Consider the following 17,798-nt stretch of genomic DNA (forward strand, 5'->3'; position numbering starts at 1 on the left):
AGTGATTTAAATAAGGCAGAATAAGTTGATTTAAAGTTAAAGCAATTACTGAAAGCCAGTTCAGGACAGGTTTGGATTATTAGTTTTCTAATTTAGTGTAGTTTAGTTGAAGTTTAGTTGAGTCTAATGTGTCAGGTTGAGTCAAAATGCATATTGGGTCCCAGCGTCGATAAAACTGAGTAGGGTTGAAAACCTCCCACTGCCTTTGCACATTTCATCTATCGGTTCTCTTTTTGGGGATCTGCCTCAAGTGGTCATTCGAGGAACTGCAATTAATTTTTTTTAGACTTGTAGGATTTGCTGCTTAATAAGAAGCTGAACCTGTTTTATGCCCTAACCTGCCTCCGTTATTTCTCTCTCGCCTAATTTCAAATTGAGGAGAAACCTGATGTCAGGAATATTTTCTGTGAGCTCTAAACAGGATTTTTTAGGCCATCTTTTCATCAGTTGTGCATTACATGTAAGCTAGTAAACTGTCATTCTCTTTAATAGTAATAGAGTTTTTGTGATTTTGTTTTATTGCTGTGAAATTGTCCATTTTAAATATTTTCCACTGCTTTGTTTCTAACTATGCTAGCAGAAAGACTGTTCGTTTGCTTTTTAAGTCTACAGCAGCATCACATGTGGCGCTCTTTCTCCTTCTGTTTTCAGCATGCTTCTATCCCTATACTGATTGGACGTGAGCGAGACCGTCTTAGTAACATCTACTGCAGATTCACCATGCATTTATCGTGTTTGTATGACTCTTTAAGGCACAGGTCTTATATGGAACTCCCACACCTCTGAAACAGCTCTGCACTGGAGCCAAATGTCCTTTATGACAGAATATGAGCGCAGGCAGCTCCACAGCAGTCCTCCTGATAGTATTTTTAATGGAGTTCTTTGATCTGATGTATGATATTTAGGAGTTGTGCATTTGCTCTGATGCTAGCTCGTTTCTGTGAGATGAGCAAGAAAATGGAAGCTGCTGTCTCACGTAGCCTGGAGGCACAATGCAGTATGTGTTTCTGTGCCTCTTCTGCTGGAGGATTTTGAGTGTGTGTTTTGCAGCTGAATTTAAAAATGTGACTATGATGCGATTAAAGGACTGTGCTTTTGTGTTCACGGAAACATGGCTTAGCGACAGTGTCCCGGACCGCGCCATTCAGCTCGACCAGCTAACATGCTACCGTGCTGACAGAGTCATCGTCGCGGGAGGTAAGACCCGCGGGGGAGGACTTTGTGTTTACATCAATGACGCCTGGTGTCGCGATGCTGTTGCGGTCTGGAAACACTGCTCACCAGTGCTGGAGTTTATGGTTATTAAGTGCCGGCCATTCTATCTACCGAGGGAATATACAGCCATACTATTGTGCGCTGTGTACATCCCTCCCTCCTCCAATGTCAACAACAGGAGCGAGGCACTGAATGAACTGTACCAGCACATCAGTGAGCAGCAGACAGCCCATCCTGATGCTTTTCTCATCCTGGCTGGGGATTTCAATCATGCAGACTTAAAGTGCGTGTTTCCAAAAATACAACAACACATAGACTTTCCAACAAGGGGAAATAACACAGTGGACTTTGTTTACACCACCCAGAGAGGAGCTTACAAAGCTTTTCCCCTCCCCCACCTCGGCGCCTCAGACCACATCACTGTCATGCTAATGCCTGCTTACAGACCGCTCGTTAAAGCCACCAAACCGGTTCGTAAGCAGATACAAGTGTGGCCAGAAGGGTCTTCAGAGGCTTTACAGGACTGCTTTAACACCACAGACTGGAACATGTTTAAGCAGGCTGCCACCTACAACAACACCACTGACCTCCAGGAGTACGCAGAGACTGTTACAGCCTACATCAACAAGTGTATTGAGGATGTAACAGTCACGAAAACCATAACTGTCCGGGCCAATCAAAAACCATGGATGACAGGAGAGGTCTACAGGCTGCTGAAAGCTCGGAATGTTGCCTTCAGAGTTGGAGACGAGGCAAGCCTGAGGACAGCTAGGGCCAACCTTTCCCGTGGCATCAGAGAGGCTAAGAGACAGTACTCCAGGAAAATATCCCATCACTTCAAAGACAGCAGAGACTCACGGAGCCTGTGGCGGGGCATTCAGACCATCACAGATTACAAGCCCCCACCACAGACCTGTGATAGCACTATCCCCCTGCTGAACGAGCTGAACACTTTCTTTGCTCGCTTTGAAGTCCGAAACAGCACCACTGCACAGAAGACCCCACCCCCTCCTGGTGACCAGGTGATGACTCTGTCCCCGGACAGCGTGAGGAGATCCCTCAGCAGGATCAATGCACGTAAAGCTCCGGGTCCTGACAACATTCCTGGTCGTGCACTGAGAGACTGTGCAGTGGAACTCACTGATGTCTTCACAGACATCTTCAACATATCACTCATCCAGGCTGTCGTCCCCACATGTTTTAAAGCCACCACAATCATTCCGGTCCCAAAAAAGTCATCTCCCTCCTGCTTTAATGACTACCGTCCTGTTGCACTTACTCCCATCCTGATGAAGTGCTTCGAACGACTAGTCATGCAGCACATCAAGACTGTCCTACCCCCCTCCCTGGACCCCTTCCAGTTTGCGTATCGGCCCAATCGCTCAACCGATGATGCCATCTCCACTGCACTCCACTCAGCACTCACACACCTGGACAAAAAAGATTCATATGTTCGAATGCTGTTCATAGACTTCAGTTCAGCATTCAACACTATAATCCCCCAACAGCTCACTCAAAAACTGGTCCAGCTGGGGCTCAACACCTCACTGTGCAACTGGCTGTTGGATTTCCTCACCGGAAGACCTCAAGCAGTACGGGTCGGCAGTAATACATCCAGCACCATCATTTTAAACACGGGGGCCCCGCAGGGATGTGTGCTGAGCCCCCTCCTCTTCACTCTGCTGACCCATGACTGCACTCCATCACACAGCTCCAACCTCTTCATCAAGTTTGCGGACGACACAACGGTGGTGGGTCTCATTAGCAACAGGGATGAGACCGACTACAGAAGTGAGGTGAGACGCCTGGCCACGTGGTGTGCTGACAACAATCTCTCTCTGAATGTGGAGAAGACGAAGGAGATTGTTGTGGACTTCAGGAGAATGCACACCCAACATGCTCCTCTGACCATTGACGGAGCGTCTGTGGAGAGAGTGAGCAGCACCAAGTTCTTGGGTGTGCACATCACAGAGGATCTCTCCTGGACGTACAACACCACAGCACTGGCCAAGAAATCACAGCAGCGTCTCTTCTTTCTCCGCAAACTAAGAAGAGCAGGAGCTCCAGCCCCCATCATGCACACTTTCTACAGAGGCACCATCGAGAGCATCCTGTCGAGCTGCATCACTGTGTGGTTTGGAGCCTGCAATGCGTCCTGCCATAGAACCCTCCAACGCATAGTGAGAGCTGCAGAGAGGATCATTGGTGTCTCTCTCCCCTCCCTCCAGGACATTTACAGCACCCGTCTCACTAAAAAAGCCCTTTGCATAGCGGCTGATCCCACGCACCCAATGCAAAGCTTCTTCAAGCTGCTGCCGTCAGGGAGGAGACTGCGGAGTCTCCAGGCCAGGACCAGCAGACTGAAGGACAGCTTCATCCATCAGGCTGTCAGGAAGCTAAACTCCCTCCCGATTCTGCCCCCCTCTCCCCTCTTCTCCACCATGGTCTCACTGAACTCTGACACACACACACACACACTCACTCTCTGACGCACTCACTGGCCTGCTCCAGTCACTTTGTGGAGCATTGGACTGCCATTACCTCATAAGACTTTGCTGTTACACTATCTCTTACCGTACACTACTTAATCTCCATTTGCACTATTTGCCTATTTTGCACCACTATGCCTTCTTACTTGAATATTGTATATTGTATATTGCATAGCTTTTTTTTGTTATACATAAAATTGTATTGTATTTATTTAAATTTTTACTTTTTAATTATTTTATTTGCATTTTTCTAATCACTAGGGTTTGAGAGTAACGCAATTTCTATTCTGTGTATGTCCTGTACATGTGGCAGAATTGACAAATAAAGTTGACTTGACTTGATTATTATGTAATGTCACCTAATGTCCTTTTGTCATATAGTTTTAGATAAATTCTCCAAGTTTGTACAGTAGCTTATATATTAATGTACTAGTGTTGCACGTGATAGTCAGACTTGGAAAAACAGTGTTTGGTGGCCGCAGCATGATCAAAATTATTGAAACCGTGTGCAATGAACTTGTTGCCTTTTAATGATAAGGATATGGTCAACGAACACTTACAGTCAGCTGCCATCTTCACTGCAAATAAACAAGAAAACCAGATCTTCCAGGAGAAAAACCATCACAACCGTGATGGAGAATGCAACAACACGTACAGGATAACAAGTGGGAAAGCAGCTGAAACTATGAGACAGGAGAAGTATATATGCAAAGCACAAGAGAAAATAGGTCATCAAAATAAAACAGGAACTACCTAACAGCGAGACAAGGACTAAGACACATGAGCTTGACAGAGAGACAGACAAAATACTGAGACAAGACTGAGGGGACAGAATGTTAACCCTAAGGATTTACAAACACAGCGAAAGGAATGAAACCAGAACACTAAAGGAGCTTGTACCGGGCATAAAGAAATAAGAAACAAGGCACGTAAACACGAAGAAAGAACAGAGAGATAAATATAACCATAAAACAAAGATACAAAACCAGAAAAACCCTTAAACTTCCCCAAAACTTAAAACCCTGGATGCAAGACCCAGGTACCATGACGGTAAAGACATGACTACTGATTTCAGGCACAGCCAGAACCTCCAGATCTGAAACAGAAATTCCCCCACAAATAGGACAAAAAGCAATTTAACTGCACAATGACATAGGCACATGGCAATTTTGCTTTTATGTAACCAGAATACAACCAGGTGGTCATCAAGTGAGTCACTCTCCTAATTCAAAGATACTCATCACAGACGAGTTTTACTCAACAATGTAGACTGACTGACTGCAACATGCCAGGCTGCAAGGCAATTACTTTGCCATGAAAAATGGCTCCAGAGAACGCAGGCTGTTGCACGCTCCGCCGCTGGGTAACCAGTTGCAATGAGTCACTAACAGCGAAAAGTGCTGCAGTCGTCCGACAGCCACAGATTTGTGACCATTTCTGACCATTAAGAGGCGAGGATGTGACCTCAGGGAAGAGCTGGTGTGTTTTAAAAATGCCTTGTTATTTATTCATAGCGCTGAAAGCATTTGTGGTCCAAGCCTGAATATATTTGTTAGGCGGGGTTTGATAAATTAGCAGCAGCGTTTGCCAGAATCATTAAATACATCTCCATGTACATTTGAAAATGCTTTTCTTGGCCGGTGTTTGTGTGCTGACAGAGGGTGTTTATATCTGCATGTGCCCTCTGATGATATATTAAATCATTCACCATATGTGCAGATGAGATAGAACAACATGGATGGATTTCACAAGTAAAGAGTTTAAAGCTTTTCATACCATTGCTGTAAGAAATGAAAGGATAATTTTCTGTAAATATATCAAATCTGGCTTTATTGATCAGCTTAGATGAGTTTACAAAAAGCAAATCCACTTCTTTGGCATGTGTCCAGATGCACACATGCACACCCAGAAACGGACATAAAAATTAAAGCTATTTATCTCGACAGGAGCGCAGTCAGTTATCCAAGAATACTGAGCGCTGTGAGCAGCAATTACTCTGTCAGTGGTTGAATTTTAATTACATTTTAACACTGTGCCCGGTATTGTCTCATGTGTGTAAGTGTAATTGTGTCTGCGTGTGTCCTTATCTTACAGTAGCACACTGTAGCACAATGACCACAGTTCCCCAACACCTGCTGTTGCGTTAGAGCAGGGAGCCAAAAAACCAGAGAGAGACACACACAGAGTGTGATCACAGTAAAAGGCTTAATGCTTTCATCTTAAAATGAATATACTCTGTCTTTTAAATGCATGACCACAGACAGCCAACCAAAGACTGGAAACAAGATGAAACAGTTAGCCTCGCTCTGTCCGAAGGTAGCAAAATCCACCTATCAGCATTTCTAAAGCTTAAGGAAAAAGAAGCTCAAAAATTTTTGCTTTAGAGTTCTTTAATTTCTCCCGCCTACTGCAGCCCTCTTCTTCCTCAACTCTATTCTTTTGATATGTACAATAAGGCACGATTCATCCTACACTTTTACTGTACCGGTAATTTTGTTCCATTTTCTTGGGTCACGCTGGCCAAAAAAATAGAAATTTTGCCACCAGCACCAGGAGCAGCTCCATGAGCAATCACGGTCCACTACTTTAATTTCAAGGTTTCCATTATTTGAGTGCCAAAGGTGACTGAACTCTACGTGGCTTTTACCAGGTAATGAGCTAAGAGCAAAGTTTGGAGGTGAGCAAGAATAGGAGTTCAGAAAGTAAAAGGTTGGATTTTAGTGTATAGGTGGAGACCAGGTAAAGAGGAATGAGACAGGAGGAGGTGTAAATAGGAGAGAAAAGAAAGTATACCTCGGCTGATGAGAGCTCATATTTTTCCTTGCTGTCCTTGATCCTGCCCAGAGGCTCTAGAGGGAGAAAGAGAGAGATAAAAAGAAATTATTCATGGCCACTCTAACCAAGGCAAGGGCCACTTCTCCCTTCTAGTCATTAGAGCGAGATTTCCAAAGACAACAATGAAAAGCAGCCCCTCATTCATCAGCTGCAGCTTTCAGGTAGCCAGCAGACGGCGAGCCGGATACAATGCCTGGCAGGGAGCACAATGGCCGGGCTGTTTACACAACATGTCCAAACCCAAATTAGTCAAAGAGGGAAACAGAAAACATGGTGCTTAATGGTAATACACTGTTGCTAGTCATCAGTATGATGGGAGGGATGTTCAGAGGTCCTCTTGAGTGGGCACTCTGCCTTGATGTTTTTCATCCAGCGTGGAGATTTATGTCAGCTCTTCAACCATCTCTCATGTTTCAGCTACAACAGGAATATTTTGATATGTACAACAATCTCCTTTATCCTTCTTTAGCTGCCTCAGTGTCGGAATTCTGGATTTCATGTCATAGACTGGACAAAAGAATCTCTCAGATTTTCTTTGTATTTTAAATGAATAACACACTTTTGTAAACTGGTTATCATGGGTTGATTTGGTCATGAAATATGTTCGGCATATGATGGCATGTTTTTAAATTAAAATGAGTGCAAAAGCAGCCAGTGTCCAAAGAAAAACCTTTTCAGAAGGGAAAATCATGGGGAAAATATGTGTCCTTTCAGCTGCTGACTGCTCCACTGAGCTCAGCACTAGCAGGCTGTACAGATGAAACAATTAGATAACAGACAAGGAAAAAGCTCCATGAAGAACTTAACTCTCTGTGTGTTCATTACTCGAAGCAGCCAGCTTTGACCAGTGATACTTTTTTTTATGAATCACATTATTCCTTGTTGTTTTATGCGCAAATTTTGACAGACTTACTTAAACGTGAGGACCGCAAAACAGGATGCAGGAGTCAAGATAATAAATCTACAAAAACAGTTGTTTGATGTCAGCGGAAAAGTGCACAGCGGGTGAAGACAAGAGGATAAACAGACCGTAACTAGGACCCGGAAATTACACATTGACAAACACAGATGAGGAAACAAAGGAGGCATTATGAGAAACTGGACATATTGAATTCCTGGAAAAAAATGCAACACAAAAATTTCTCCAGAAAAGGAGAAGCTTTGGATTCATAGTAGAAGTTGTGCCTCGGCGCTGCAGCCATGTTTTAAAATGCACAATTTTAATTGTGGAGGTAAAATGGTTTGTGTTGCACTTTTTCACAGTTTCACTACAGCTTGGACAGCATAGCTGGACAGTTTCTGTGGACAAGCCTGGCGCTTCCATGAAAACTACAGGCAACTGCAGCAATCTGCGAGTGAAATACGCATGGGAATTCATGTGGAATACACATTTTTCACTAGGGACAGGTTATCCTTGAAATTTTTGCATATCCACTATATGATAATAAAAGTCTATCTATCTCTGTGGGTTTCTAGGGGGAAATGGGGGTCATTAACTGGTCTCTAGGCCTGTGTAACTGGAGCTTTAGCATTAGTTTTCCTGGTAAAATTCATCCATCTCCAGCAACCACTTACAACATGTTGGTGAGCTTTTATTTTTCCCTTACGACCAGCGGTTGCCAGATGGTCAAGGATCTGTGTCTAAACCTGTGTAAACAGGACCTTTTTCACTTGATCTTAAATTGTCACCATGATTGTCCCGTACAAAGTGGCTGTCAAGTTAATGTCACATGGTAAATGTTCACATATCTGTAAAATCTCACTGTATACGCCTGTCAACTCCTTGTCTACAATAGCACGCTTGTGTGCGCTCCCCGTTTAGTGCTCTGGACTTTTGGCTGTTTTTTGGACTTTGACATCCATTTGAGCAAAAGGTTTATTTTCAGTTACTCTGCCTGCTCTTGATGCCCTTTGTCCTGCAAAACATGACACCGAAACTCAAATGTCTGATGAAATCCAAAGTCCAAGTAGCTCAACTGTTTTTTTTCTCTAAGCAACAATTCAAAATCCCGCAGTATAAGCTCGCACGTATGATGAAAAGAAGCAACAAATATTCACATCTCTTAAACTGGAACCAGCTCATTCTTTGCCTCTTTTGATGTGCTGATTACCATATCAGCTGCAAGAAGAGCTCAAAATGTGGGCAGGCTCGTGTGTTTGTGTGCGACTAAATACAGGTTCCACATCTATTATGCCTGGTCTGTTACTGTGTCATTGCAGTGGAAAAACTATGCCAGACTCCAACAGCTGTGCTGTCAGAAACTCACAGCCATCCACATTTCAGCTGGGAATTCTCTGTCACAGCTCATTGCTCTCCTCTGATGGTCAGCAGATGGAAAAATTTGGCATTGTGATATAAGAAGTTTACTGATATACATGAGCTCTGTTTTTTTTTCCACTACACTATCACATTTCACTCCACTCCTTGCTTTATGTGGCTGGATGTAGAGTCACAAGTCAACAGCCCAGACGATCCTATTTTCCATTAGCTTAACACAGCTATCCTTGGTTGGAGCAGTGTGTGTGTGTGTGTGTGTGTGTGTGGGTGTGTATAGAGTCCTGCATGAGCCCTTGGCATTCCATCAGCGCGACATAAGTCACCATCAGGGCAGTATCAGTTTCCCCAGCGCGTAAATAGTCCCATGAGCAGTTAGAAATTCTCGCTCCTGTGCTCGTCGTTTTCGAAATGTATGGAAAATAGTTGCCGTGTGACAACCCCCCACCCCCACCCAGTCTGTCAAGGTGGCCAAAAGTGACACTGTCACAGGCCCAAGTGGATCAGTGAGTGATGAGTGAAGGATTGTGCGTGTTGACTGATGTGTCACAAGGGACCATGGGATGGGTTCGTGTAACTGTCTGTTGCCACTGTTACTATTGTTGTGCCACTTGGTCCTGACCTGACACGAGGCCTTTATCACTGTGCTGCAGACGGCTCCTAATCCAGCAGTTTTCTTTTGCTATGGTGACTGCCCCCAGGTGTCAGGAGCGTGCAGGTGCTGTAATCCTGGTATTTTCTCTCCCGCATTTATTTTTATGGCTTCCATAAAATCAGACGATTGGGTCAGTTCCTGGACTTTCACCAAGAAGATTTTGTTTCCGTTAACTTCGGCCGCAGCAGCATGCTGATTCAGATGTGTAAAATGTTAATTGCCTCCCTATATTTGATAAAGTCTCCTTTTTCTTTTTGGTCCTCCTTTGTTTTTCAGTACCGGATCGGCCAGCTGTATATGATCAGCAAACACAGTCATGAACAGAGTGAACGTGGAGAAGGTGTTGAGGTGGTGCAGAATGAGCCTTATGAGGACCCAGAGCACGGATCGGGCCAGTTCACAGAGAAACGGATCTACCTTAACAAGTGAGTGTAATTTCCCACCTACAGTGGGCTTGAAAAAACGAATAAATAAAAAAGTATTTGGACTATAAACCACTGAGCAAACGTCTAAATCACTTTCATAAGGGCTTCTAACTTGCACAAACCTATATACTAACATATATACTGTCAAATTCCATGTATATATGTAAAGAATATAGCTTATATACTGTATATATAGTAACCAATGATCTATCCTGTATTTATTCCATAGATTTTTCCAAAGGCTTTGCACTCAGCATCATTTTACAAATAAATATAAATACACTATATATGTAGTTATTGTCTGTGTCATATTGCTATTGTCCGTGTTGTCTATTCTGTTAATGCGTAGAGCGAAGAAAAAGATAAAGCCCAGTTCCTTGTATGTGTACCCATTCTTGGATAATAAAAGGCTACTCTGACTGTCTAGCACTTTCTCTGACAATAATAATTCTCAGCATTGAAGCAGTTTCCATGTATTGAGCTTCTGCTGCTTAGTTGTTACGTGATTTGACAAGTTAAAGACAAGCTCACTTATGTGCCTCTGCATAGCTGTCACTGAACTCATTCTTTCAGCGTGTTAACACACGATTAGCCGCTGGTGACATGTCTAATGATCTGCTCTGCTGAAATTAAAATCTAAAATGAATGCCTGACAAAGGGTGTGTTGAGGTTGTAAAGAAGCCCTCTCAATGCTTTTTCAACTAAAAGCAATGCCAGCTACAGTGGCTTGCAAAAGTATTCACCCCCTTGAACTTTTCCACATTTTGTCACATTACAGCCACAAACATGAATCAATTTTATTGGAATTCCACGTGAAAGACCAACACAAAGTGGTGTACACGTGAGAAGTGGAACGACTAACTGACTAAATAGAGTGCACCTGTGTGTAATCTAATGTCAGTACAAATACAGCTGCTCTGTGACGGTCTCAGAGGTTGTCTAAGAGAATACTGGGAGCAACAACACCATGAAGTCCAAAGAACACACCAGACAGGTCAGGGATAAAGTTATTGAGAAATTTAAAGCAGGCTTAGGCTACAAAAAGATTTCCCAAGCCTTGAACATCCCACGGAGCACTGTTCAAGCGATCATTCAGAAATGGAAGGAGTATGGCACAACTGTAAACCTACCAAGACAAGGCTGTCCACCTAAACTCACAGGCCGAACAAGGAGAGCGCTGATCAGACATGCAGCCAAGAGGCCCATGGTGACTCTGGACGAGCTGCAGAGATCCACAGCTCAGGTGGGGGAATCTGTCCATAGGACAACTATTAGTCGTGCACTGCACAAAGTTGGCCTTTATGGAAGAGTGGCAAGAAGAAAGCCATTGTTAACAGAAAACCATAAGAAGTCCTGTTTGCAGTTTGCCACAAGCCATGTGGGGGACACAGCAAACATGTGGAAGAAGGTGCTCTGGTCAGATGAGACCAAAATGGAACTTTTTGGCCAAAATGCAAAACGCTATGTGTGGCGGAAAACTAACACTGCACATCACTCTGAACACACCATCCCCACTGTCAAACATGGTGGTGGCAGCATCATGCCCTGGGGGTGCTTCTCTTCAGCAGGGAAAGGGAGCTGGTCAGAGTTCATGAGAAGATGGATGGAGCTAAATACAGGGCAATCTTGGAAGAAAACCTCTTGGAGTCTGCAAAAGACTTGAGACTGGGGCCGAGGTTCACCTTCCAGCAGGACAACGACCCTAAACATAAAGCCAGGGCAACAGTGGGATGGTTTAAAACAAAACATATCCATGTGTTAGAATGGCCCAGTCAAAGTCCAGATCTAAATCCAATCGAGAATCTGTGACAAGATCTGAAAACTGCTGTTCACAGACGCTGTCCATCTAATCTGACTGAGCTGGAGCTGTTTTGCAAAGAAGAATGGGCAAGGATTTCAGTCTCTGTGCAAAGCTGGTAGAGACAAACCCTAAAAGACTGGCAGCTGGAATTGCAGCAAACGGTGGTTCGACAAAGTCGACTCAGGGGGCTGAATTATTAAGCACACCCCACTTTTCAGTTATTTATTTGTAAAAAATGTTTGGAATCATGTATGATTTTCGTTCCACTTCTCACGTGTACACCACTTTGTGTTGGTCTTTCACGTGGAATTCCAATAAAATTGATTCATGTTTGTGGCTGTAATGTGACTGGGCCATTGCAGTACCTTGGGAATTTTTCTTTTTTCAACTATTCTGTTGTAGATTTTCTGCTTTGCTTGGGAATATTTTCCTGCTGTAAGACAGGTTTAGCTGACTGCGTCATGTGAACAGGTGTGTGACAAAAAGAACGTGGACCCAGATGCAGGACTCAGTAGACTGACATAACTCAAAATCACAGATTTATTTTATTGCTGACAAAAAGGCAAATTAAACAAAAACCAAAAACAGTAATTGTAATCTGGCTGACAAGACAGGGGAAGATAAACCGAACATCATGCACAGAAGAAGAGACACTGTCAAAATAAAACAGAAACCATGTAGGTAACTTGACAGGACAAACCAGCAAACCAGAGAACAGAATACTGAGACCAGACAGACACAGGGGCATGACTGGCGAGACAGAAAGGAATACAAACACAGCAATAAGACAGACTACACATGGAAACACACAGAGGCAGTAAAAACAGCAATGAACTAGAATATAAACACACTACAATACAATGTATAGAGGATAGTATGACCAGGGAAAATACGTGACCTTGGGGCAATTGTACTTACTTTTCTACAAGACTGGATGTGATTCTGTGAAACAGTTTTTCACTGTTACAGATCCTTCCGGTCTGCTTAAGCCCTGATTATAATCATGAAAAAGCTCCAAAAGGCACCAACAATGCAGTATTTGAAGAGATTAAACTGGAACAATCTATTACATAAACTCGATGTCTAAATGAGTCTATCCATTAATCCATTAAAATTTACTGAATTGTTGTGCAGGTAAAGCAATGATGTTACTTTCTATTATTATTATTTCATATAGTCTTATTCTGGTAAGATAGATTCTGTGAGACAAGATTGAGCCGCTCACTGCCAAAAGCCAGACTGTGAGATAAAAAGCGATCCATGCGAAGAATACCAAAGAAGGCTGAGGTGGAAGTTTTTGTGCTCTGAAGTGACAAGTAAGTGGGTCTTTGGGAAATATAAAGTGTCACTGACAAACTCAGTGAAGAGGAGGGCAGAGTGTGGTGTGCGTTTAGCCGAGTGTGATAGTGTGTGTGTGTGTGTGCACAGAGAGATGAGGTCAGTGTAAATGATGGATAATTTGAGCAGTCGCTGTCGGACACCGAGCGGAGCCTGCATCCCTCCACCCACAAACCACCTGTTAGTATGTTATAGCTGCATTCTGTGCGTGTGTGTCTGTGTGTCTGTGTGTATGTGTATGCGTGGCTTGCAAATAAGGCAGTGTGAGGACATGTGGCTAGTCTGCTGTGTCTGGACATTCCCTTGGCTGTTTGACAGGTTATTAGAAGGGGACTGAAGGAAACTGTCTGCCTCATGTTCCCATAGTTTATACAGAGTCTTAAGCCATTTGCAGATACACACTGCAGCCCTGAGCATTGATTGGACTTATCTAATAGAGGTGCACGTGAGAACTCAAATGTCCAGCACAGTCACACGGGACATTAGTCAGTTGCTTTAACCTGCCTGCACCTTTTGTAAAATGTATGCATAATGTTGCATTCTGCAAACACTAATAATTTAGTGCTCTGCCTGCCTGCAGGTGAGTGGGCGTCATGTGTCCTGCCTCCTGCTGTCTCTATCTAGGCAGCTCCCTCTCCTAAAACAGAGTATCTCCAGTAGCAGAGCGTTTCCTGCTGCATGCCCAGTGTGAAAAACGACAACTTTTAAAATATCCTGATCTTATTCTTCTGAAATGATCCAAAGTTCTTGTGTAAAATGGCTTTAGTGACAAACCAGCTCAATTTCCATATTCACTTACATCTAGCAGACATAGAAAAAGAAAAAGAGAAGAAGTTGGAGATGTGAGGGTTAAATAATCAGTGGTTAAGAGAGAATTTTTCTGAAAGGTACAACTTAATGATGACTTTGAGTCCAATTATGCTGCTATTTGCTGCGCTTTGATTGTCTGCTTTTCAGGGAGCAGAAATCTGGACTAAATGTGATTTGGGCTGTAGTGAATTTTTGTCTGATGGCACTCAGTAATGACTGTCTGCAACCCTTCTTTTCTCTCGGCGTCTATTGGCAATCAGGACTTACTGTTCCAAATGTCAAAGTCTCAAAAGTCAATCTTCTCCATTCGCTGGTATTCACTGGTAAATTTGTGTATTTCTCAGATTTCTGACATGGCAATTTCCTTCCAGCTCACCAAAGCCCTGATGTTCCCTTTCCGCAGCAATCTTTTTTTTCTTCTTCTTCTTTTTTTTTTTTGATTAGACATCCAATGAGGTGCTCAACTACTTAGCTGTCAGCATTTAGAATCCATTTGTGCTGAGTAATAGCCCTCCCCCTGTATTTCCTCTATTTGCCTTCCATGCCCTTTTCTATATCTATCACAATGAACGCTGGTGAAACTCCCCTGCAGGTTACAGGGTGTAATCAACTTCCCCAAGGGACTATCATGGCTGCCCTGTATAGCCTCCATTATGACTCCACACAGCTGGATGCTTCTTGTTGCCTGTTCCAGATAATAGCCTAAAGAAGAAGAGTGGAGAAACTTTAAGAGGAAACTACCAAGGCTGCACACAAACTATTTATTTAAGCTGTTCTCTTTCTTCTTCTTCTTCTTCTTCTTCACTTTACTAACCTATCCACTCGTCTATCTTTGACAGCAAGCTCCCCAGTTGGGCCAGAGCAGTGGTCCCCAAGATCTTCTATGTCACAGAGAAGGCTTGGAACTATTACCCATACACTATCACAGGTAATGCTTTAATTATACGCCTTAGTGTGCTCTAAAAGAATTTAGAAGAATTGGTGCAATGATATAGGATCACAACTCTGTCCAGAGCAAATAGATTTAGAATGAACACTGCCGTAAAGGTGGTAATCTGCCTGTTTTTGTTCTCAATAATTAGCATCACTGTTGTGTGGATGATAAAAATCACACTTTAATTCCACCACAACATTAGAGCTAGGCTGATATGTTGGCTGATATTTGCTAAAACCAATATCAGTATTGTTATTTGTAGGGCTGATAAATGAAAAATTGAAAAGTAAACAAGACGTGGGAGAAATACCGTTCAACCATGTTGTGAGTGATGACATTAGATAGTTTGCACACCAGAGGGCACTCTGCAACGTTCCTGTTGGCCTGTTCGAAATGGCACCAACACAACGTCCAGCTGAGCTGAGTAAAGTGTTAGGGCCATTTTACACCTGCTATGCAGAGCTTTGCAAATGAGAAAGTTGACAACAGATTGGCTAGTTGCCATTTTTGCAGGTCAAGCACATCTTGATTTTTGTAACCTGCTGCCTTGTGCTGCCTTGTGAAATGGGCTCCTCTCATGTGCTTTTACTGGAAATGAAGTGCTACTGAGCTGAGGCTTAATGGTTCTTTTTTTTTCATTGTGAGCTGAAGTATTTTTTCTTCTCTCCTCTCGTCTTATCTCTCTCATTCTCTTTCATGCCTTTGTCCCCCCACCCACCTCCCCACCCCCCTCAAACTCCCATTCCCATCCATTATACTGATGGCCTCTGCTGATGATATGGTCAGAGTACACGGTGAGTAGTTTTGGTGTACCTGCACGCAGACACACACACTCATACACACACAAAACCACTTTGATCGACCAGCTGCCTGGAAGATCTCGTGTTGTAGAGTTTAAGGGTGAGTGTTAGAAGAGGAGCGGGTTATGTTTGTTGAGCACATCTCTGACAACACCCAACACTATCAGTATCAAGGACATCAGTGCATGCTGAGCAGCATGTACTGCTAGAAGACAGTTGTAATACTTTACTTTATTGTGATATTTGATATTTACTGGTTGTAACAATCATCAGGGCATTTACAGCATGAAGCAATGTCCATATTAACCCAAGTCCTGCCTGTGAGTTCTCAAAATACATGGGCGCAAATATTCACTTTAATATTAGAAAATATCAGAAATGTGGGTGCTGAGCTGGAACTGTCTCAGCTTTACTTCCTGGAACAAGAGAAACAGAGAACACGTCTCCACTGCTCTAGAGTCCAGTGGCGATGGGCTTTACGCCACAGCATCCGTCGCTTTGCAGTGCACTTGGTGATGTAAAGCTTGGATGCTGCTGCTCATCCATGGAAAACCATTCCATAAAGCTCTCTGTGCGCTGTTCTTTAGCTAATCAAAAAGCTACATGAAGTTTGTAGGTCTGTCGTGATTGACTCTGCAGAAAGTTGGCGACCTCTGTGTACTGCATGCCTCAGCAGCCGCTGACCCTGTTCTGTGATTTCACATGGGCTACTACTTTGAGGCTAATTTGCTGTTGCTACCTAATCACTTTCACTGTCTTATAATACCACTAACAGTTGACTGTGGAATATTTAGTAGTGAGAAAATTTCATGACCGGGCTTATTGTACAGGTGGCATCCTATCACTGTACCATGCTGGAACTCACAGAGAGCGACCCATTCTTTCACAAATGTTTGTAGAGGCAGTCTGCATGCCTAGGTGTTTAATTTTATGCAACTGTGCTGATGAAAGGGATTGAATTTAATAATTTGGATGGGTGAGTAAATACTTTTGGACTACTTTATAGCGTACAAAGAAAACAAAGTGAAATGAATCCAGCTTAAGCTTGGAACAGGACAGACACTGAGACACAGACTGAGGGGGAGACAGCATTATTTGTAAAAGTTGATTATACACTAATGTTAATCAGGGGGATAGGGCACAGACAGGTGAAACTAATCAAGGATAATGAGACAGGAGGAAGTAAAATTAGAAACAAGACAGAAAGAGAAAAGATTACCAAAATAAAAACGTGTAGTGACTAACTTTGCACAACAACAACACCATAATGCACTTAAACTCAACATGAAGAGTAAGTCTGCTATGAAATCAAAATAGGAACAAAGAGCCAAAGCTGAAGCTAAAAAGGAACATGAAAATCAAATATGACAACAAACATTAAACTTAAGAACCAAAAAACCTCAGATTTAAAGACCCAGGACCCAGAACAAGTGGCACTACACCATACAGCTCAGTGCAATTTGAAGCATTATGTTTGTTTAAGTAGTTTAACCTCTTCAGTCACACAAATCTAGTTTTTAGTTATCATGACTGCCATGAATAACATGTTGTGATTGCAGGTATATACGAATATAAGAATATATGCAAGAATAAAAGAGAAAGGGAAATGTGCCCATCTTATCATTCTGTCCTTTTTTTCATCAGATTGTGCTCACAGCAAGTGAAGTCTTTAACAAAACCACCATGCATATCTGAAACAAATGTAATTTCACGTCCGATCCCCAGTGTGATCTGATACCTCGATTAAATCCAAACAAAGTTTATTCTCTTTTATTATTACCATCTGTTTTTTTCACCTCTCTTTCTCTTTTTGACGTTGGGGATTTTTTTGCTGCGGATAATTTCGGAAAATGAGAATAACACAAAAACATCACGGTTAATTTACACCCAAGTAATGGGATAAAAATGGAAATTAAGATTATGAATATCGTCTCAACTGTCGCTTTAAAAGTGAACCTGCGAGACAGCAATAGTCATCATTCGCTGCTGGCAGCTGATGGCAGAAAGCAGGGAAGGGTAACACAGATGTCGAGGCATCCCTGTGGAAGGAGTGTAATCCCTCCAGCGTGCAGAGATCTCTTCTGAAGTTAGCTTCCAGTTAGGTAGACGTGGAATATCTCCACAGGGAGAAGCTCAGGACAAATCCTGAAAAAAAAATCATCCAAGTTGCTTTTGGATAAATTAGCTCCTCAGTCTGTCCCTAAGATTGAGCCCAGACACG

The 17,798-nt window shown here is 42.9% G+C and overlaps 1 protein-coding gene across 1 annotated transcript in view; it reads left to right on the forward strand.

Annotated features, from left to right (window-relative positions):
* The window catches only part of pitpnc1a (phosphatidylinositol transfer protein cytoplasmic 1a), a 50,012-nt gene that overhangs the window by 23,114 nt on the left and 9,100 nt on the right, over nucleotides 1–17,798 (forward strand). Inside the window, exons 2-4 of the mRNA XM_082529119.1 lie at nucleotides 9,746–9,894; nucleotides 14,683–14,771; nucleotides 15,564–15,571. Coding sequence (XP_082385245.1) covers nucleotides 9,746–9,894; nucleotides 14,683–14,771; nucleotides 15,564–15,571 — 246 coding nt within the window. The remainder of the gene's footprint in view (nucleotides 1–9,745; nucleotides 9,895–14,682; nucleotides 14,772–15,563; nucleotides 15,572–17,798) is intronic.

Source organism: Aulonocara stuartgranti (assembly GCF_965226115.1).
Source record: "Aulonocara stuartgranti genome assembly, chromosome: 4".
NCBI classification, from domain to species: Eukaryota; Metazoa; Chordata; class Actinopteri; order Cichliformes; family Cichlidae; genus Aulonocara; species Aulonocara stuartgranti.